We start from the raw sequence: 23,482 nt of genomic DNA on the forward strand, positions 1-23,482 counted from the left end.
TTGGCAGGCTCAACAATTACACCAGGCAAGATCAATAGAGCACAGAATAGTATCTGAATCCAAAACAAATACGTATTTGACCCAGGTCTGGTACATGTGCAGGAATTTCCTCCTCCATCCACACTGCTATACTAACCTGCAGTCTGCTCCCGATAAGCACAGGTGAAAAACAATCAATTCTCATTCCGATACACCTTGGCACAACACCCCGGCAGGTGGGACAGACTGCCTGGAAGTCCACCGGCGGTGCGGCGTGAGGGGGGGGGGGGGGGGGTGATGGTGAGAAAAGCAGCAGGTGCAAACTGGCGCAGGTGCGCGAGCTCGTCACCGAGCCTTTTTTTACGACACCAGGCTCTTTTTCCCTCCAATTCTGAAGCTGATAAGAGCACAAAGGCCCATTGCTAATGCTATCTACCAGGGATCTGATTACATACTTACTGCCTCAAATAACCCACTATTTCCAATCACCTCCGCGATGGAATTGCACACATTCTGCTAAACATTCATACGGCCATTCCGGCAAAGAGGGCACTATAATGATGATGATTAACTCGGGTGCACCGCCATGAATGTTGGGAAGATTACAGCAGCAAAGATGGGGGACCGTAATCTGTCTGCTGGATGAGAAGGTCATGGGCAAAGCTGAGGAGATAAGGATTTTTAGGACTGTGTGTGTACTGGGGGAAGATGGGGGGTGGGGTGTACCTGTAGGAGGTAATCCTCTTCAGTTTGGCCACGGGCACGTCGTAGCCACACTCCTCCAGGACCTCCTGGCGGGCGATCTCCTCCAGGGAGAGGGCGGGTTTGTCCACGAGCCCGGCGCACAGCTCGTAGGTGACGCCGGCCGAGGCCGGAGGCAGGCGGGAGCGCTTCTCCTCGTCCGCCACGTCCCCCGCTCCGCTGGCCTTCTCCTCGCCCGCCGCGTCCGCCGCGTCCCCCGCTCCCCCGGCCTCCTCCCCGGCCGGCGCGGGCTGGTGCTTCTCCCACTCGCACATGTACACCGCTGCGGACGGGAAAGACGTTCAGCACGGGGACGCCGGTCAGCGCCGCGCCGGCCGCACAGAACCGCTCCAGGCCCAACCACCTGCGGTTCAGTCCCGGGCACGGCACGGCACGACCGCATTCTCCCATTTTCACCGAGAACCTGCAGCTTCGCTAGAATAGGTAGCTACGGTTTTTATCCTGACCAGTTCTCATCACACCTGTACTGAATCAGCTCTGTTCAGTCTCTCTCTCATGTTAGTCTGTTTGCTATGCTTTAAGAAAAATGACCCTATTCATTAGTCACCGTCTCCCTCTCACGCACACGCGCACACACACACACACACACACACAGAGGTCAAGTACTACACAGAGCGACAGCTGACCTTCACCCAGTAGTCAAAACACGCATGCACACACAGCCCACAAGCACAAACTTGCACATGCACACACACATGCACACTCCTGCTCACAATGGGAGAGCTGAAAAGACACTGGTTACTTTGACAATACGTCCTTTAATAATCAAACAAACAAACCCTGCAGCACATACATTTTAACAATCCAAAGAAAAACATTCCACGAATAGCATTGTTTGAACATCACCCGTTACAGAAACGATTTACCGCCTTTTTTTTTCCTATGTCGTTCGCTGAAAAACAATCACTTTGAATGCGAGGCCTTCCTTCCATTATGAAGCGAGCACCGTAGGCCCTTAAAGGCTCGGGTTGGAACAATGGGTTTGTGTCCGCGGGCTGGTCACGGCAAGTGAGCGAAGTGAGACAGGGCTCAAGGGGAGGGCTATGGCCTTGCAGCCGAAACGGTCCAAATACACAGGCCGTCCCCGCCAGGGAAAAGATGTTTATATCGCTAACGTTCCTGTTTTTGCGTTTCCCGAAAGTCTTGATGGAGTTTGCCGTGTTTTGAGGCCGTTTCCGGTGCTTTGGTGGGCCGAACGGTAATTTTTCTACATTAAATACTGATAGCCACCTCACACAAAATACACGGCTGTGATCGTCAAAAAAGAAGAGCTTTCTGAGCGAGATATCTTTCTTTCTCCCCATTTGCTTCTGTCGCAGAAAACACACGGGCAATTGAGAAGCCAGAGGGCGGCCATTTGTAGCTGAACATCAGAGGGACGGGGAGACAAGAAAAGAAGGGGCTTAAGTCGCGCAATCCATCACCTTATGATTAGAGTAAGAAACAGATTCGGTTTGTGCAAACAAACAAACTACTGGGAACAAAAACGACTCGGCCCGAGGCTAGCGCTCCTTTTGGTAGCCGCCCCTCCCACCATGAACGCCGAGAGCCGCAAGCCTCTTCAGGGGGTGTTTACAATGACTGCGGGGGGGGGGGGGGGGGGGGGGGGGGGGGGGGGGGGGGGGGGGGGGGGGGGGGTGAGGGGGGGTAGAGAGGGAGGAGCCACAGCGCAAGGTGATGAGAAAAGATCGTCACACTCCAGGCGTGGTACATTGCCGGAGGGAGAGCAGAACAAGAGAATTCATTTCACTGTACTCATCCTCCCAAAGCAAAGCTCACACACCACTGTAGGCAGCAAACATAAAGGTCGAAACTCCTAAGTGAAATGTATTCAAACTGAATTACGTCTATTACAGGCAGCTTGTGACTGACAAATCCTCTGCCCATTATGGTCTTTGTGGAGGGGGCATTAGTGTTTAGGGAAATAATTTCTTAAAATTGACAGCTTCAAAAGAAAGGAGGGAATTACCTGGACGGAACTGCTTGACCAGGATGAAGCAGTGTGAGCTGGTATTGAAGATCAGGATTGAGACACTGAAGGAAGAGAGAGCAAGAGAGGAATGAGCCCAGACCACACACACACACACACACACCATCACATACACACACACACAGACACACCCATGCGCACACACGCACACCCAGACACCCTCACACACACACACACACACACATTGAAATGATGGAATGCTGAGCCACAAAGCAGAGGCTTCTGGGTGCTGGTGGAGATAACTGCACCCTCCTGAGACAGCGTCACCCTGTCTGACCATTATACCTGCACAGCTTCACTCGCCCAAGCACACTGGTCAATGTACACTGAAAACCTGACACGCAACTGCCTGCAGGAATCCCTCTCATAACAAAACTTACATTTTAATGGCTTCCTTTGGCTCTGTCACTCATACGGAGACTCAGTCTTGCCCTGGCTTGCGCTGCCCTTTGTTCATGAACATCTTCATTAGCCGGTGTCTTACTGGAAAACGCGTGTAAAGTTGAAGGCTTTAGCCTAAGGGGGGGGCTCTGTCAGTCTCGCTTGTTGGCCGCCACTGTTCCTGCGCTCCTGCAACTCAGGAATTACACTCAGGACAGGGAGGATCGCGAGAGACGCGGCGGCAGAAAACCCATTTCCTCACGGCGGGAAAGCAAACAACGACACCAGCACACTTCCAAGGGGCTTTATCCGTTCAGAAGGGCTGTTTAACACGCGGTTTAGTCACCTTCAGATTGTGTTCTCGGCAGGACCAGGTTCGGGGAAGAGGGCCTTTACAAAGACATCTTTCAGAGCTGATTCCATCACGGCGACACACCACCAAGCTCACATACCTAACAGCACTGGACAATGTGGTGTCCCACTGCTATGTTCATACCACGTGAGATTACCAGTAATCAACTACGGCAAGCTAACTGAAATAGCAGACATAAAATCAGCTACAAAAAAAAATGTGTCTCATCTCAATTTCATCTCAGCCACAAAGGAACTGAAGCACAATGTATGTTGCTCAAGGGGCTTTTAATTACTGAGCAAAAGGCCCCAAATGGCCAAAAACACGGCATTTGCCTTTCATTTACCACTTAAAACATGTGAAGCCAGTTCCCGCACTCATGTAAATCTCTCTTCCCTCATTACAAGGTTGGGGGGGGGGGGGGGGGCATGTAAGGAGCTGATTGAACCCGTAAAAGAGAAAGACACAACAGCTCCTCCATCCGCTGTGCTGAGCAGACAGTGTCAATTAGGCAGCAGGGCTTTGATAACTGGGTTGTCTCTGGAAGGAACTGAAAAGGTAAGGGTTATCACCTTAATTAATACCCAGGCTGGTTTCGTGTCTCCCCTGCACTCTTTAAGGAACTTTCTGAGAGGCTTTTGAAGTGCTTCCCTCTTGTTTCACCACAGCACCCCACCCCATCCCACCCCACCCCTAACCCTCCAAGTCCCGCTTCTAAAGAAAGGTTAGCGCACTACTGCACACCTATTAATAATGTTGGGCTGCAGTGCGGTTGGCCACCAAAACAGAGTAAACACTGGGGGGGGGGGGGGGGCTGGTCCAGCACCTTGTTGTTGTGCTAGCCTAGGATTAGCACCCCGGCCTTTGTCTCTTTGCCTTACTTGAATTTTAAGCTACTAGCTAAATCCTTCAAATAAAAAAAAATAGAAAAACATCTCAGTCTTAAGAATCTCACCATCTCAATGGGATTTCTGAGGGGAAAAGACAGCACACACAAAGGCATGGCAGGCATTCCAGATCTCTTCACATGGAAGATGCACTGGCCTGAAGGAGATTAAGGGCTTGGCTTTAGTTTAACTCCAGCCTTGGGGAGGGTCCTCACCTCCATCACCTTCCCCACACAAGCGCTTACCCCATCCCACCTCGGCCTTTTGAAACGTCTTGAAAACGCGCTCTCGGCCTGACAGCTTCCTCAAAACAAACTGCTCGGCCTGTCTCTTTCCCCTTTGAATGTGTTTTTTTTCTCCAAGATGTCTGCTGCTGATACTGTCAGCCCATATGGAGCAGCTGCACTGAAACAGGCTTCATGTGTAAATTCTTCAGATGGACAATGCTGTACACTGTAATACGATAAACTGAACACTTGTATGGTTAGCAGGAATAAAAGAGGCATTTCTCAGTTTTACAGTTTTGTTGGAGAGAAGGAAGATTATGAGATGAAGGATGTATTATGATTTTATATTCACACCTTCTATGCGTTTTAGAAATCCACAGATGGCACAAATCATGGTAAAGTCAGTTTCCTAATTTGGGCAAGGGTCCAGCAAACAAAATCAGGGGGAATTGACATTGTTTACTATTTTGCTGTTGCTTACACGCAGACAGTACTGTGTAAATAGGAATTATTACTATCTTCGGTTGATACAAACTCTCTGGAAGATGAGCCCATGTACAAGGTTCTCTGACCAGTATTGGCCAAGCAGTCCCTCTCTGTACAGCCAATGGGACCCACCAAGCCCAAGTAATGACTCGACATGGGCAGCATAATTCCTCCCCAGTACACAGTCAGCCAATGGCAAGCTATTATCGTGAAGACTGAAAAGCATTTTAGCCAGTGAAATTAAGTTTATAATGGCGTATATGTTAGTATTTCATTAAAGGACGCACACTGTTTCTTTTGTGTAAGAAAACCGTTACACGCCGGAAAAAGTTTTTGAGACTTTATATCTAAAAGGCTGTTGTTTTACAACAAAAATTTATTTTGCAATGCCAAAGTCTAAACAGAAGAGTTGGCATTTGGAGGCCTTGGAAGAAATCACTTGCCTAAACATGCCTTAGGAAAATCAATACAGTATACTTATTTTTGGTGGTATTGTCATCATCAAAATGGTTCAAAATTAGTTACCATTTAATTTTGGGTGTCATTTTCAGGCTTGTGTTTAAAAAGGGGAGCATTGCAGAACGGATTAACCATAATTAAAGTTAAAATATTGTGATATGAATCCTATATCACCCAAACATCTAGACAAATATAATAATTAAACGCATAATTAAACATTCATGAATTGCTGTCTTCAAAAAGGTTATGACAATGGCACATGATGACAAAAGTCTAGAAGTGATGATTTGCGTGAATCAGCAATTCGTTAGAAGGCATGCAATGAAAGCCAATCGCACACACTCTCTCTCTCTCACACATTCACAGACAGACAGACAGACAGACAGACACACACACTCACACTCACACGCACACTCACCCACACTCACACAGACACACACACACACACACACACACGTTGGTGGAGCCAGGCGGCTACAGGCTGTGTGGAGAAATGGGAAGGAGTTGAGGAAGCAGGAAGCCCTGCCCTGTCTTGCCAGGTCTGCTTTCCCATGGTGAAAGCGCCCTGGAAGTGGGATCTGGAGATTACTTATTTAAGAAAATAATAATAATAATAATAATACAACAAAAAAAAATCAAGTGCATTATAAAAAGGCTGGGAGGGAAAGCACTTTATCTACAAGCAACAAGATTAATTTCAGCCCCTGATAAAGAACTCCTAATTCCTTTTTTGGGCACTATCTGCGCACGCTGATCTACCGTGCTCCTGGATCCCTGTCCCACCTCGAAAACAAACACACCAGGAAAAGGAAACTATTTCCAGAACACAGGCTATTTCTTTTCCCTGGCAGGCTGCTGAGGAGCGATAAAGAGGCCTTTCTGGACAGGCCTGAGAGCAGCTCAGCTGGTACGAGGTCATGACTTTGACAGGCCTCGGCTTGTTTTAGCACCCTGCGCCGCTGCTCTACCTTGAAAGCTCTCCTAATATGTAAACCCCCCCCCCCCTTCCCCCCCTTCTCCACCCATTCCTAAATTTACAGCATGTGGAGGCACGGGCAATTTAACGTGCTGCGAGGCCACTTCTCCGCCAGACTCTCCGTCGGCAGGAGCGACAGGAGCTCGTTCCTTGCGCGTGCGGAATTTTGCCCCGGCCGGCCGGCCGCACCTACCCCCTCCATCCCCAGCCCCATCCTCCAACCTCCACCTCCACCTCAGCATCGGCCCCTCCCTGGGCTCCCTCTCTCCCACCACCACAAAAGCATGGCCAACGCTGGCCTTAACCCTCTCGCCTCCCCGCTCATTACCGGAACACCCCAAGGACCAATAGCGGGGCGCGCGTCACAAAGGGGCCAGGGTGACACTAATGATCTAAACAGATGCCGGTATTAATGGGTTTACCTTTCAACTGGGCCGGGTGCTACCACAGTGAGCCCCCCCCCCTTCCCCCCCCCCCCGGCCCCTATTGTATTGAGGGGCTGATAAGAGGATCAATACAGCGTTCCCCTGGGAGGACACCATCAGCAATAATGCACAAAGGCCCTCCACACTGAGAGCATTAAACCATACCCCACCATTCTAAACCCCGTTCTTCCATTCTTTCTTTGCATTTTGGGCTCTCTTTAATTCCCTCCATTTTCTTTTCATTATCATTCAGATGTCCACACCGCGGTTTTCCCCACTAAGCTGGACCTTTTGGATCCGTTCCTTAAGAAGAGTGAGCTGTTCAAAAAAAAAAAAGAGGAAGAAATCACCATAGAGGATATGGTAATAATTCTATTTAGTCCATTGTTTTCTCTCTCTACTTTTTATCCACTTTCCAGCCTCCTTGTCATCCCACCCAGAATAGACTTTTCCAAACCCCCAAACAGTTTCGAATAAAAATAAAAAGCACTGGTCAATGTTCCAACCGATGAATTACATAAGCCATCAGCTCATGCCTGATGCTGCTGCAGTTATGTTAAGTTATTGGTAATTCCAGTTGTAATTATTTCTGAGCGAATTGGAAGCAGAGCTGAATGTGTTTTAGCAACGCCTGAACCTCTGTAAAGCTGCTCTACAGGGCTCAGACCCATAAAAGGCACCCCACAAGTCTGAGATGTCCATCTTGAGAGGTACTAAGTTCATGAAGTGTTCTCAAGATGCCAGCTCTCTGGAGAGGGCCAACAGCGTGATAAATTGTCAATCCTCTCGACACAATCCAGAAACAAAGAGGAGATAGCACTGCCAAAATGGTACACCTCCTTCCAAAGAACTTCCTTTGAGAGAGTGCCTGAATGGGGTCGCAGCGGCTACAGCTCGGTGAAGTGGAGTCACCCCTCATGCTCTGAGGTCAGCAAATTACAGTTATGTGAATGCCTTCCAGCAAGTACCACAGCTATATAGAAAAAAAGAGGACAGATTAGGATTCGACTGTATCTAAAGAAACAACGGTGGATCGTACATGCAACAATGCTGTGACCAGGTATTGTTAGTCATTGTGGATTCATCCCACCCTCCCATTCCTACACTACAGCCACCTCATATATTGCCTGTTGCACAGTCCCAACTGGAGGTGCAAAGGATGCCCGGATTGGCTGCACTAGCATTTACAGGCTTAATCAGACTCCTCTGCAATTGTGGAGCTCAAAACGAGACCTAAAAGCTCTGTTTGCGGACACGGTCGGCATGGCTTGGCTGCTCTCAAAGCCACTCGCCCCTTGCCTGTTCCTATCAGTATGAAGTTGTTCTTTAATGTAGGTGGTGAGTCATGCTTCAGCACACAGAGAGAAAAGGTGTATGCAGCACTGGGCTCTGTGTGGCTGCCATGTCCTGACCCCTGACCCCCTGGGAACTGGCTCAGAAGCTTACCGAGGGGTGTGGGTGAAAATAAAGGGGGAGAGGATGGAAACAAAAATGATTTACCCGATACGGTGTAATATCAATACGCTGTAATATAGATACCCTCGCTCACCTGTCATGTGTGCGCATGAAGTCCCAGGACTTCCTCGTTCCATTCTGTAAAAAAAAATAAAATAAAATTTCACACATGAATAAAGCAAACCAAGAATAAAAGGTTTAAAATAAGCGTTGATTGAATATTATTCACCAAAGTAAGTTTGCAGCTTTGCAGTGAAAAAAAATGACTGGACGTCATTTGAGTGCCGATTGTGCTAGTTCAAGATTAGCCCAGTAACTGACCCACGTGCAGAACAGAATGAGACAATTTCCTTGGGTAAAATTCTCAGTGGATTCTAGAGACAGACATTTTTCTGAAGTCCCACAGAGGTGCATTGCCAAAAGCTTCTCACACTCAGTCTATCACTTCTGCAGACCCACTAGTGTGCAGCCCCACCCCAACAAGACTGGGCATCATACCACAATATTCCGGCTGTCCCTTTTTGCCAAACCCCACCACGAAACTAAGAAATATCCCTCAGAAGTTCCAAAATATGATTAATGACAGATGCAAAAAAAAATCTAAAAAAGTGAAGATCTTCTTTCTCGGCTCTCAGGTCATGACATGCAGCACAGTGCCTGGGAATGCACATACCTCCAATGAGCCCTCACAGAACGTTCCGGAATGCAGGAAGCGCGAGAAAAAATACACCCACACGCACTTTCCCGTTCGGGAGACATGTGGACAAACTGCTGGATGTGTTAAAGAATGCGAAATGTGGGTGTTTTGAAATGAAAACACAAATATAACAAATTTCGGGGAAATTGCTGTACCCCCATGGGTTTGCAGAGCCCAACCGTCACGTTGACCAGTCATGTGTGAACGCCACTCTAAACCAACCCCACCACGGCGAAGATCACAGAGGTGTAGGGGTACGGTGGGGGGGGGAGGGGGGCAACATGCATGTTTGATCACAGCATCACCAGTGCTTAATCTTCTCATATAATCCCCCTTACGAATAACTGCTTAAGTTTTTCCGCAAAGTGACACACGAGCATGCAGCTATACTGATTCACGGGAGAAACAGAACAGCCACATATAGTGTCAGTTTACACAGGGCCAAGGCAACAACTGAATCATCATATGACATAGGCCAGAAATATAATACAGCACAATATACCAAATAAATGAATATATACCAAAATGTGCAGTTAGGAAAGCACTATAGCATTCAGTGGTAACAAAGTAGAGTGGGGAGAGTAGGTGGCTGATAAGTCAAGGACCCTTCTGACATTTTCTCACACATCCAACACAGAATGCTGTACACTTTTAAGCAAGTTCACCGATCTCATATCATCCATTAAACACAAATGGTTTTTTTCTCATGCTACACATGCTTACTACTGTGCATGTGCTACTTGGAGAATGAATATGAGGCATTAGTTCTATCTGAGCTAGCCAGTAAAGAAGTCTGCTCGGTTATCAGTGTTGTAATTTAAAATGGATTTACGGCATTAAAACTCAAAGCGTGTAAATACATGCTCCCAAATATTTATAGCCTATAAAAGTATAAAGCACTCGGATATGAGGCCTGTTGGGTGATGGTTATGGGAAAGGAGAGAACTCTATAGATACTTCAGGCTTTAAGATATTATTATGATTCCATCCAGACATTTTTACCTCTTCAGAAAACACTTCCCATGCTTTTAGCCGAGGTGCCAAGCCACATTCCTCCCGTCATATATTTTATCAGCTCAAGGTAACCTAGATGTATTGCCTGGAAAACATAGTCTAGGATGAAAACCTACTTTCATCATTTAACACATTTTTTTTTTCTGGAGGTGGAAATTCATCTTGGCTCACTGTGAAATAGCATTGAGAGTCTGATATTAAACAGCAATGTGCGGAGATACCTAAATGCACTTTGCAACACCTCCCTCACTTCCTAATGCTCTCAGTGACACTGAATTCTGATCGGTTCTCAGAGAGAAATGAACCATCATATACGTATTAAGCACAGAAATGTACATTGGAGGTCTGGAATGAAATCACAGATGATTGCTCCTGCAAGGAAGAGACATAAACATGTAACACATCCCATCATACACATTTCCTGTTGCCTCTCACTACCCTATGGGCCCGGGAATAAATAACAAGGTTCACATAATACACTAGACACAATATGATAAACACACCCGCACACCCTCGTGTAAACTGACACCCCCAGTGGAGCTTGCATTATCACACAAACGCTTTACCGCAAACCCTTCACTCCTGTTTGCCTTGTGCACCAAGTAAAGATAACTGCCTGTGCCTCTTGGCTCCAAATGGTGACTGTTTTGGAGGGAAGCTGAGCTGAAACCAAACCACACAGGCCGCATGCGGTTGGGACTGAGCGTCGATGTCCAAAGGTCTCTCTCTTAACTGCCATGGAGGTGGGTGAGCAAACAGAACCTTCACCTTATTTGACACTGCAAAGGGGAAGCACGGCATATGGGAGGCTATAAGAAAAAAGATCCACAAAAAAAACTACAAGGCCAAAAATGCACAGCAGATTGATGAAGACTGATGAAGATTTCAGTCAGCACTGAAACGTTTGCTGACACTTTTCTAATCCCATACATTCACGTCCTTCACATAAAACAAGGAATGTGTTTACCGCACAGGAGACCTTCGTAAGTGGGATGGGTTTGGAGATGCCTGAAGCTGCCAAAGTTCTACCTGTACAATGAAGAAAATCACACGTGACCCTATCCTTGTGGGTGTTGACAGCGGCATGTTCACCTTTAGGGAAGACTGAGTTTGGAACAGGAGCCATTCCGTGGCAAGCAGGTACACGAGCGCATAGTTGTGGAGGTGGGCATATTTGTGTTGGCAGGGAAGGATGCCTGCATTTGTGTGCATAGCATCGGCTGTGGTGGAGACTAAATACAACAACTTTAATTTAAATGAGACACTTCCACTGCTCCACAACACAGTAGGGGTGGGGCATTTCAAAAACAATTATTTCAACACTGAATAAATGCTTTGATTAACCATGAAACAAAATCTCTCTTCTACGTTTTCCTCACTGACTATAGGACACTCCTTTTTTCTGTTTAAGTGATGTAAGACATCTGCCTTTGCCTTTCTTTCTGGCAGGAAATCGTTGTTAATGACATCATAAACAAAACATAAATCATCACTCAGATCATTGATACACATAACCCTGTAACCACTCCCCCCCTATTTTTCCCCCAGACTTCTACTTTGGAACAGAATAAAAACAACACCAAAGAGAGGACAAAAGGTGTTCTCTGTATAACGGCAGAAACCTTTCTTACGCGGCTACAAACCGTCACATTTCTGGGTGTTCAAAAGGACAGCTTGGTTTCAGAGCCCCGTGCCAACTGCACGAGGACACACAGGACTCCAATTCATTAGGCTGTAAAACAATACCTGTGTCAGGTTCACTCTGAACTGGGGTCCAGATGGCCACCCTAACGTGTGGAAACAGGCCTCTGTGGCAGAGCCCAAGGCTGGCAGCAGAGGGCATGGAGGACTGCTGCAAGAGGCCATTAGAGGATGGCAGTCAAGATGACAAGAGGAATCACGCTAACCATGTTCACTGAAAAAACATGAAAGTTCTGGCTACCCCCCGCCACAAGCGGTTACTGGTAGAGCAATTTGCAGTCAGCTATTATAACTGGACTGCTGTACAAACCTGACATTTTTACCTCCGTGTAGTCAGTGCTGCAGACAGCACACAGTATGAAAGAACTGTGGGTCGCACGCAGGAATTCTGACGCAACATAAACTGATATAATTAATACCTGTAAATATTTTCAGGGCGGAGTGCAGAGAACCTTTTCTCAGGATGGATAATTCGGACGACGCCAAAGAATTGATCTCAAAGCATTCTACGAGCAGCAAAAAGACCTTTTGACATTTCACATGCCATGCACTCCTTTTCCTGTCCCGTCTTGAGTCTCTTCTCTGGAAAGTTCCGCAGCTCACCCGCTGCCAGAAGTGTGCTGGTGTGGGCCAGCTCCTCTGTTCTCAAAGGAGAGGAGAGCAATCAAAAAAGCAGGATCCTTCATCAGAAAACGTGTTCTTTCAGAGCAGTTGGAAAACAGGTGCCAAACACACGGCAGCCCCAAGAAGAATCGACATATTACCATAGCCGCACACGCAAGCAGAAAGCCGCACGTTTTACCTGCCTAAAGCATTCACCTACCAACCGATTCATTTACTTAGACAAGTCGAGAGACCAGATAACATCAGAATGAGGTGAAAGCTACCACTGCAGACATGAGCAGCGGATCTCCGCTAGAGCTAGCATTCCAGCCTCCGCCGCAGCGGTCAGGTAATGTCCTTTCAATCGTCTACCTTTCCCCATGAAGTGATCCTAACACCCCCCTACCGCCTAAATCCATTGTGCACAACTTCCTCTACTTCTCTCTGAGGTAACACAAAACTTCAGTGAAATTTAATTGGGCCTAAAACATTACTCGGCTTCAACCGTAAGAGAGTGACGTGCCCCTCCTTTCGTCGTCCCCCCCCCCTTTTCTCCAAATCTTTCCAGTGACAAAAGGTGGATGTGTGACAGGCAGTCCCCCTTGGAAAGCCCCCCTCGCGCTGACATGTCCACAGAGAGGGCTGACTTTGATGGCAGCCGGGACCGCGGCCCGGCCCACAGATGGCGGAGGCCCTCATTAACAGGGCCACTCACTGGGTCAATGTGAATAGCCCGCTGGGGCTTTGGGAATCACAGGCGACACAGATTACTATACAGATTACTGGGGGCAGGGCCTTGAAGTTAATGCGGTCCCTTGGCCCTCGCGCAATAAAGACGGGCGTCCGGATGAATGCCGAGGGGGGGGGGGGGGGGGGGGCGCAGGGAGGGGGAGGGAGAAATCTTGTTCTCGTAGGTGCTTAAAGTCTAATTATCATCGGCCCCAGTTTATTACACGGCGACCTCGGCAGCTGCAGAAATTCAATTGCTGTCACGCTGCCATTTACAATCACGGTCATTAATTCCCACCATGTGCTATTCAATTACACGTGATTTAAGCCCCCCCTCCGCTCCTCCTTTCTCTGTAAACAAAACAGATTTCTTCTTTCTTTTTGCTGGAGATGACTGCGATGGTCGAAAGCGTTAAAAGTGTGTTCACGGGAGGACACGGCACTAAACATGTTTCCCCGATGGAGAGGTATGTCTGTCTAAAATTACTACATAGAGAATCCATAGCACTGTAACCCTACACTACAATGTGGAGGTTTTACACAAATGTATGGGAGCTGGAAGATCTATGATCATATGCTAACCATATATATATATAGCCAGTGCTTCTGCATAGGCCAGTTTCCAATACACACAGAGCAAGCTGACTGGAAACACACTGAAAGATGTAAAGCAGGAAAAAAAAAAAGAGATTCAATCACAGCACTGGTGCCAGAGAGTGTTTATCATTGGAGACTTTCTTCCTGTTCCTGTGGTTCTGAGTTCCGGTTGCTATTCAATTAGTTTTCTTCTTCAAATAAGCAGTTCCAACAAAGTAAAGTGAGGCCACCATATTTACACAAAATAGGGCTTCTCAGGACATGGAGCGGTTGGGGGCTCTGGATAAACCCAGAAAATTTGAATTGACACGGTGCCAGAAACGGGAGCACACGCTCTTTTTGAAGTCTGCTTATGGACTTCAGCCCGAGCACCAAGGTGGCAGACAGGACAAAGGCTACAGACAGCGCTCGGCCCCTTCCGCGTATGACCAGCAACGCGTTCCTTCCTTCCACAGGACGGACGCCGATGAATCCGTTTCCTTCCAGGCTCGCTTGAAGCGAGACCGTGAACCTGAAATAGAACAGGAAATACAGGCGAGCTCACATCCTGCCCCGGCACTCCGGAGTCTTCAGTCTGGGAGGCGTCCATTCACAGTCATCTAGTCTTGTCCACGTGAGAGACACACACATACACACACACACACACACACACACACACACACACACACACACACACACACACACACACACACAATCAAGCATTCTCAGGAATGCACACTTCTTATGAATAGGCCCTTCCTGAAGCCATCTCAAACCAAGTACCTTTCCTAACTGCAAATTAAATTCAGGCTTGATGACCAGTCTGCACATCTTTCATAACCACAACTACTACTACTAGCCTACTACTACTACTGCTACTAGGCTACTACTAATAATAATAATAATAATAATAATCACAAATCATCAACCAAACTCATTCTCCAAATGATATTTCAAGTGATGAATGGATTGGTAATTGATAAATTTCATAAACTTCATAAACGGTTTACTGCAGGCAAATGCAGGGTATAGCCCTATTAGTGAAGAGTATAACTTTGCTTAACAGTCGTGACTGTGCCAAAACTTTATGCAGGTGTTTCATGCCCACTTTCCCTCACTTCCTGCACTTCCTGTGCAGAACTGACCAGCGCATTAACCACGCTAATGGCACAAGATTTTCCACAGCACATTAAAGCCGTTGCACGCGGCCCAACTGAAGTTATACAGTAATAAAACCAGAAAGGATGTCCTGCCTTGGTGTCGAATGCTGAAATGTAACAATAAAAACTGAGGACGCATTTAATTCACTCAACCCCAGGGTGTTTTTGTGACATTTCCAGACTTGGTAACTCCTAATGAATACACACTAACTCACACTGCAGTCCAGTCCAAAACCTGCTACAACACTGGTAGACACCCTTGATGCTGAGTAAATATTGGCCCACAGATACAGAACACAGAACTAAAGCACCTGAAAACAACTTTTAAAAAAAATAAAAAAATATTTCAATGGAGATTTATTCAATCATAATGGCATGGTCCCTGCTAAAACTAATAGCCTAAAAGTTAGACCAACATCAGTATAGATTCCCCCCCCCCCCCCCACTGGGCTAAATACAACAAGAATTGTTGCCATCAAGTTTTGCACCAAGCTGCAATTCCAGTCAAATAACACCAGCTGTCTTTGTAGCTTCAGGCTGATTCATCGCGGGCCGCCGAGCCAGGAAACTGGTTCGGCGCGAGCTGCGGGAATATGTGTGGAGACGGGCAGACGGGCAGACACAGGGCGGCCTTATTCCTGGGAAGCGACGCTGGTCGGTTTAGGCTGAAGACAAGTCTTTGTGCTCCGCTCTCTCCTCATGCACTTCTTAAAGCAGGGGAGATGAAAGAAAGAGAGCAGGGGGTGACCAACCCCTTTGTCTCCGCATGCTGTCTTTGCAATCCCTCCCTCCCTTCCCCCCCCTCACTCCTCCCCCCACCCACTCCTCCTCCTCCACCCCCCCACACCCCACCCTCCCACACCCCCTCTCTCACAGGTGTGCTTCCCATAGAGACCCCTGCCCTTCCACTCCACCTCCCACGGCTATTCATCAGGGGACGGCCAGACACTGACTGAGTGCTATTTCCAGCTCACAAACTCCCTCATTTCCTGCAGGATCCAGCATTCCTGTTGAAATGAGGACAGTCTGGGGGACAGAGAGCCGGCCTGTTCCACCAGCCAGTGAATCGGGGAAGTGCAGTCACTGCGGATCAGACTCAGGCCGGACAGACCCTGCCACGGACAGCATCGACACAAAGAAACCTAAGGAACTGACAGTAATTATTCCTGACAGTGTCTTGTCAAATGGTCACAAGTGTGAGAGGGTCTGTCAAGAGAAAGCTTGTTAGCCACGGTGCCGGTGAGAGTATTACGCTGGACAGCTACTATCACAACAGGATGTTTTATCACATAAACATATAGGCCTATGTGATAAGAAAATTTTAAACAATAGTTCATTAGAAGAAAACTATATGTAGGCTGAATTTAAAATTAAGTACAAACTAAAAATAAAAAATATTGTGTCACTAAAGGCACTTAAGGGGCATTGGAATATATTACCAAGAATCAAAAGAAACAGATCAGATAACGGTTTGTTCAACGGTATGCTCGATTTGAGATTAGGCCACATAGGCCACTAGATTCTTCATCTTTTAAGTGTAAAATAAAACCCGGTGAAAAGCAAAGGGAACAGGTAAGAACGTACTATGCATCAAGAGAGTACTGCCTTTGTGCTATTCATATGTTGAAAGCTATACTAAATCAGCTCACAGTCCACCACAACCTGGGGTGCTGAAACCCAGAAATCTGGACAATCCAACACAGTTCATGGCACAAGTTGTTACAACCTGGCAGTTGGGATACAGAGGATCAGTCATTGTGAAAATGATCATGGAGATGTAGCCGACTGTCTTTGTGAGGGGTTTCAGCTCACACAGTGGCCCAAATCTGATGGAGACTTGGCTTGGTTGCAACACTGAGAAACTGCTGTTCAGACTTCAACACTACTTCTACCAAACTCAACATTCAACAGGTCAAATCACATCATCATCAAACGTATGCCAGACAAATTACGTGATTTTGTCATTATGCAAATTGATTGTTAATAATCTGAATTCACAGTTTTTTTTTCTAAAATTATACGTATATGCACTTTTTTGCACTCAATTATTGCAAATATCAACCCAATTTGTTAGCATTCCAAAAAACATTCTGCATATGAAACATCTAGACTAACCGCAAACAAAATGTGATCGGAGACAGCCACAACATTTTCCTCATAACACTGAGGCTACTCAATGTTCTGCATGCAGCCATGAAATCAGCTAACACCTACAGCTCTATTTACGGATGGAATAAAATGTTAGCTCAACTGGAAAACCAAGGGCCGAATATTCTTTTCTTAGTTTGCAATGGGCAGTGCGTTACGCTATATTTTCGGCATCTCGAGTGATTTACGGGTCCTTCAAGGCGACACATTCCATTGTTCCCCTTAACAATCCACAATCTAGCTGGGAAATGATACACAGGACACAAATACAATGCCCAGAATGGCCGACCACCCCTGTCAACAGAACCGCGGCTCCGTGTACAGTGGGAAAATGTTCTCGCATGCTGCCCACCCCCCCTCCCTGAGATGGTCGTCATGTTCCAATGGAGCACGATGAGGGTGGGGGGCTGATAAAGAAATAATGCTTAACAGTCCGGGGAATCAATAGCTTTTTCCTTGCTTTGACTTTGCCATGGAGTTCTGTGGGGCCCCAGCAGGACGTGGCACTGGAGCCACAGTCCACCGCGAGCTGCACGTACACATGGGGACAATGCCGTTTCAACCGCTAAGATGGATTGCCCTTTTTTTTTTTTTTTTACAGAAATACAGCTCATAATATCGCTTTTGATATAGCAGCCATACAGCTGTCCAGTAAAGACCAAGCTATAAAAAGGAACTTGCGTAACCAAGCTAATTTGTATTGAGATGACCTCAACAAAAGGTTGCTCCCATTCACAGTGCATCAGTCTGAAACATACTTGCCCATCTGACAGGCAAAAACTTTTTTAACATTCAGGCAAGAGGAGGCTAAGGAATAGCTAAATATCAGAAGAGTTTCACACTGTACTTTAACACATGGGACTGATGCAATTTTGGTCCCTCTAGTGTATCATGCATGCGTTTCTGATAAGAGCTGTAAGAACACTGGGGATTCATTTTGGCAGTCATTAGTAGATGTGAAGTCCCTCACAGCAGGACGTGACCTATAGTGAACAGGCACGGAGGGAGCCAGTACGAGCCACACAGAGGGACAGTGGGCCACAGTGCACGTCAGCCATCACCTCCAGCCCTCAAACTGACAGAAAGGAGACGGGCTTCAAAGTTACAACCCCCTAGGACCAGGCAACGCATGAACTGTCACCAGGGAGGACAGAGCGGTCAGAGGTCAACCACGGGCACACTGACCACCTGTCCATCAGACCTCCAATGCTTCTAAACACCGCCCACTCAAACGTCTCCTGCAACTGAGCTGATCCCAGGGAAAATTTCCCATGATTCCAAAGGGCACGAGAGGAGAAGACTGCAACAGGAGGACACTCAGCTGCTAGTCACCCCTCAGTTAATTTCACATTCCTCTCACACCTCCCTAAAACTATTTTTTTTTTTAAAGTTCACAATTTCATGGGAAGCGCATCCAAGGCCCTCACCTTTGTGCCCATCTCGCTCATTCGGCTCAAATGTATTCATCACCCCTCATCACATCTGCCCTGGCAAATCCTATTTCCTGTGCCTATTGAGCGCGCTCAGCGGCCTGGTGCTGCGGTGATGGCTGCCACACGTTTCCCATGGCCTCCTCACCCCTGAGCCTCCCCTGGGCTCCCGGCTCTCATTGTTCCTCATCTGCTGTCCACCCGCTCGCTCCGGTCCTAATACCCCCGCCCCCCGCCTTTGATATCACCCTCCCTCCCTCCCTCCCGTCCCCTAATCCAGCAGGCTGTCAACTGGAGAAATCACCCGCGTCAGCCCAGCTGCCTGCTCAGGACTCCTGAACGCCCTGCATGAGAAAAGCTCTAGGATTTGGGTTCTGGGACCAAGCTTGTCCTTCAGCCAATCAACTAATCAATCATGTCCAGATCCTATCATTTCCCTAGAGTACCTGCTTTCCTAATCAGTGATGCATCTACACCTAAGCCCTGCTAGTGTGTTTGCAACCATAAAACAGCTAATGTTTTGCAGTTTTATTTCAGACAAAATGCATCTGAATGATGTAAACTCACAGTCGGTTTACAACACAATTTTGCAGGGAAGTAAATATTCGTGGAGCTGGCAATTTTCTGGTCTCCGACCGTGAGACGAAGTGAACGGGGACAGGACGAGATAATAATACGACTGGGAGCAAAGATGTGAAGACAAAGCACTAGCAGCATTCCTCAGGGTAATAAAACAGAATCAAGAGAACAATTTGAGAAATGCACAGAGCGGGGGAATATGCCACAAACAGCAGGTTGAAATGGCAATGGCTAATGACTAATGATTTCAGGGAAGGGAAAAATAGGATAGGTGATATGGCACCAGTTAAAAATGATCCACAGTCAGGGATGTCACAAAATGCCAGGAACATAGGGATGAGTACTTTGACTGAAGTACTGAAGTGCTTCAGACTAAGCCACCCAGCACAAGACAAATGGGGTCACTGCAGACCAGGGATACCTTAGATAACACCTTTGCCTCAACAGATTTAACCCCAAGCTATGCTCCAATCCACAAGATTATGTAAAGCGGCATCCTGACCAGGAAATTCTCTGTTCTTGCTTTCTGCAAACAGAGATAAGAAACCTTCACTAGTTTTGGCTTTGTCTCTTGTCAACATTATCTGCAAGAATACTTTTGTATTTACATTTTTTTTTAATGACGGAAAGTTGCAATTCTGTAAATTGGAGTTTAAATGTTCGGGAGGGTCCTGAACTATTTTTACAGGCTGCTTAAATTATATTTGCTAATCTATCTATACTGTCATTGTTCAGTTAGCAATGTTAGAAGGTGAAAAGGTCAACTTAAGATTCAATGTGAGAATTACCACAAAATGTCATCATGGCCAAACCATCAAACAATGTGTACCAGCAAAAGAGTTAGCTCTAAACAAGAATAGACTATTTAGCACTACACAAGAATAGACCATAGATGTCAAGATCTTTTCAAAATGATCTAACTGTAAGATTTGTCCTCCACCCATGTGAGCTATTTGTGTCCAACGATTGTATTCTAAAAATGAAACATATTGAGGCATTGCATCAGTGGACCCAAAAGTGGACAAAGACTTTAGTAGCATAGCATAACTGCAAGCAACCATGTCCTCAGTTGTAACCGACAAAAAAAATACAATTATATCTCTGGAACTAAATTACTCCATAGACATACATATGATTAATTTATGATTGATTTTAAGTTCTTACAAATAGCACAGTGCAGAAATGTTAGGAGGAATTAATAATAAAGAAGTGCTCAGCCTGCTTTGTATAGGCATATAGCTAAGATAGGAAAGGTGAAGAAGAGCATTATCTTTTTAATAAAAATGGCTAACGGGATCTCAGTCCAAAGCACAGAATTCCCAGTATTTCAGTGTATTTAAAAATAACTCCTGATGTCCAGCTTTTTGTGTTGTATCAGAGCAATGGCTTGGAGCTGGTCTTCTGAGCAATGCAGAGTCAGTGTCTATAGGGAACAGACTGGAAGGGGTCTGCATAGAAACTGGCAAGCACGTGTAGGTGGTACAGTGACTCAGAACTGCAGATCCAGCTCAGCCAGTAGCCTCAGTGGAGACTACTGCAAAAGCCTCAGTATCTCACTGCAATGTGCCCCATCTCCCAAGACTCTTCACATAAAACCTGAAGTTTTGAAAAAAAAAAAAAAAAAACCATCATAAAAAAAAACATCATAAAAAAATGCAAGTGGATGTGTAATAGGCAGGCAGGACACTGCCGATGCACTGCTTCAGTATATATTCAGCTGAAGGAACAGATGCAATGTAAATGCTAAATAAAAATATGTGTAAGTAGCTCCGGATAAGAGCGTCTGCTAAATGCCAGCAATGCAATATTAATGCCCGCATTCAATTCAAATGACTCACACTGGCATATCAAGCTGCAAACGGCAGTGTTCCTTCCTATCTTCAGACAACGATTGCACTATACACTCTGACCAGACCCCTCTGTTCAGCACCCTCTCTCCTATAATGGCTGTCCCATTTTTTCAAGCACCTGGCAGCAGGTCCTTGTGGCCCCCTCTCCCATTGTCTCACAAGTCTTGAGGGATATGCACCTTGACAGCGACACTTATGCAAATGTAATTTCTCCTCTCTCTACCTCTCATCATAGCAGTGGTGTTTGGTTCCATGTGAAATGCATTTTCATAAGTTGCTTTGGCACCTGCCAAATTACTAAAGTCTAAATGGCTGTACTTAGTGTGAACAAAACCTAGGCCTACCTAAAAACTTGCCACCAAACTTATCAACCTATTCTCAGTAATACTTCTTTGCCCAGATCTGTCCTGGTACCCAAAGTCTGAGGCTGACAAGATTCAGTCAATTTCCAGTTCATTTTTATTTTGCCTTGTACAGGCCATTCACTGGCCATTATCCTATGATGATCATCATTTGCTCCCCCTCCATGTTTTTAAAACCAACACTGGCCATGCCCCAGGGACAAAGGGAAATACTGTAAAATTCCCCAAAAACATATAAGAGATAAAAACATGACAGTGTGGCTTGCTGCACTGATCACTGTTGGTAGATGGTCTACACAGACCATCTGCTTGGAATGTTAAAGGAATTTCTCCCCTGCCATGGACCCAGCAAGCGGCATGTGTGACTCATCCATGAACCCGGAGCACAATAGGCAAGCACCTTCACACTGACTCTTAACTTCAATACTAGGAAGCATTACAACATTGCACAAATGTCAACACTACAGACACAGATGTAGAAAACAATTAACAAGGAAACAAAAGCAGGTGCCCTCCTCTTAAGAAAACAAACACAATATCCTAAATGGGTCTGGACTCCCTGCGAGGTGCTTCGTCATTTAATGATTTTGCACAGGATGTCCTGGGATAATGCATTTCATTGCTTTTGGAGGAATGTGCGTGCTGACAATATTAGCAAACTCTAGACAATATGAGCCATTGTGCTGAGCTTGCATGCTTTTTTTGTGTCTGTTTTTCGTTCGTTTGTTTTTTGCTTAAATAAAATCACAACCCCGCCACAACCCCAGGTCACGGGCTCCAATACCGGATTTTAATTGTTTCTTAAAATAATAATAGTGATAACACGCACAGCTGCGGCTACAGTACGGCTACACGCCACATTCTGTATTTAACGCTATGTCTCATGCGTCTGAAGCCCAAAGACACAGCACTGATACACTAAGTTCTAGTCCATGCACTAGAAACTCCAAGACAGGTTTCTGTTCTTTTCTTTATGCATTATTGTATTTATCTGCTCGGCGGGTGCTAAACCTTATTTAACCGCTTAAGAGAAGAATTTGACAGCTAACCGCACGTCACAGCTATACAGGTGCATGAGGTCACATTAACCGGACAGTACTGATCAACTACATCAGGATGTAGGCCTACAATATAGGTAACGGTGCTTAGTAAAACATTTCCGTGCAACAAAGCCTGCGTCCAGTGATGTCACTTTTGACACAAGTAACTTGAACTTGTTCATAAAAAAGACAACAGTGGGCATATTCGACAACTTGAGAAAATGTATTTCTTTCAAGTCACACGTAATTAAGAACCACCTAATAAAACGAACTAACGTGGGTAAGTAGGCTATTCATAGCTAGTTACTTATCAAAGTAGCAACCAAGAAAAGTTCAACTCATCGAGGCTTTACAGCTGAAGAGCAAGCAACACGGAGAGGCTCATTGATCATCTGCGTTATGCTGTCCATTTCGCAAATGTAAAGCATGTGGACAGCAGCTATCGTTGTATATTTGGGTAAACCAAATGCAAACCTTCGTAATGTTAGTTAGCAAGCTAGCAAAATATTTGCTGCTACTGGATTACAAATTTACTGCTATCTGAAAAATGCAACGAGCGAAAGCATGCTCACCACCTAGCTCATACTTAGTATTCTGTACAAGTTATCGAGATATTGTGATGAGTATAATGAAGCAACCGCATATGAATGGGGACTGGGTTGTTAGCTAGATATGAATGGGGTGGTTTAATGCTAGCAACTAGCTTCCGATGAGCTCTGCAGTCCAGAGTATCTCAAAGACAATCGCGTGGGAGTGAGTTGCATTAACTCACCTGGCTATAGTGCACCCTGAACGGTTTCATATAATTGGAGCTCGTGCACGGAACGACTTCGATATTATTAATCTGCTCCATGGTTTATACAGATTGCTGCCCACACCGGTGTTTCGCACCCGAAACGCACAGCCGCAGAGAAGCAGGAGTGCTGTTGACGCCTACGGATGCTCAGATAGGCCAAGCCGTGCAGCAAAACCCAAATTCGTTGCACCGAAGCTTCGTCTCGTTTGCAGTTATCACAAATGGTTCTGAAGCATGCAATTGCACGTGTTATTTATTCACATTAAGTAAATTCCATTTATGGGTCTACATTCAATAGCAGTAAAAACACAGGTTTAATATATCTGTTATACAATATATGTGTAGACAATTAAGCCTATTATTGTTATTATTATCATTAGAAATGTCTTAGAGTTCTGCATTGGGGAATTTGGCAAGG

At 46.0% G+C, this 23,482-nt stretch overlaps 1 protein-coding gene across 1 annotated transcript in view; it reads right to left on the bottom strand.

The window, feature by feature from the left end:
• The window catches only part of nudt14 (nudix (nucleoside diphosphate linked moiety X)-type motif 14), a 30,587-nt gene extending 7,382 nt beyond the window's left edge, over positions 1-23,205 (bottom strand). Inside the window, exons 1-4 of the mRNA XM_035392306.1 lie at positions 23,041-23,205; positions 8,474-8,517; positions 2,711-2,775; positions 706-1,003 (exon numbers count right to left, since the gene is read on the bottom strand). Coding sequence (XP_035248197.1) covers positions 706-1,003; positions 2,711-2,775; positions 8,474-8,517; positions 23,041-23,121 — 488 coding nt within the window. The 5' untranslated portion in view covers positions 23,122-23,205. The remainder of the gene's footprint in view (positions 1-705; positions 1,004-2,710; positions 2,776-8,473; positions 8,518-23,040) is intronic.
• Positions 23,206-23,482: the final 277 nt, after the last annotated feature.

The sequence above is a fragment of the Anguilla anguilla genome, chromosome 1, assembly GCF_013347855.1.
Source record: "Anguilla anguilla isolate fAngAng1 chromosome 1, fAngAng1.pri, whole genome shotgun sequence".
Classification (NCBI taxonomy): Eukaryota; Metazoa; Chordata; class Actinopteri; order Anguilliformes; family Anguillidae; genus Anguilla; species Anguilla anguilla.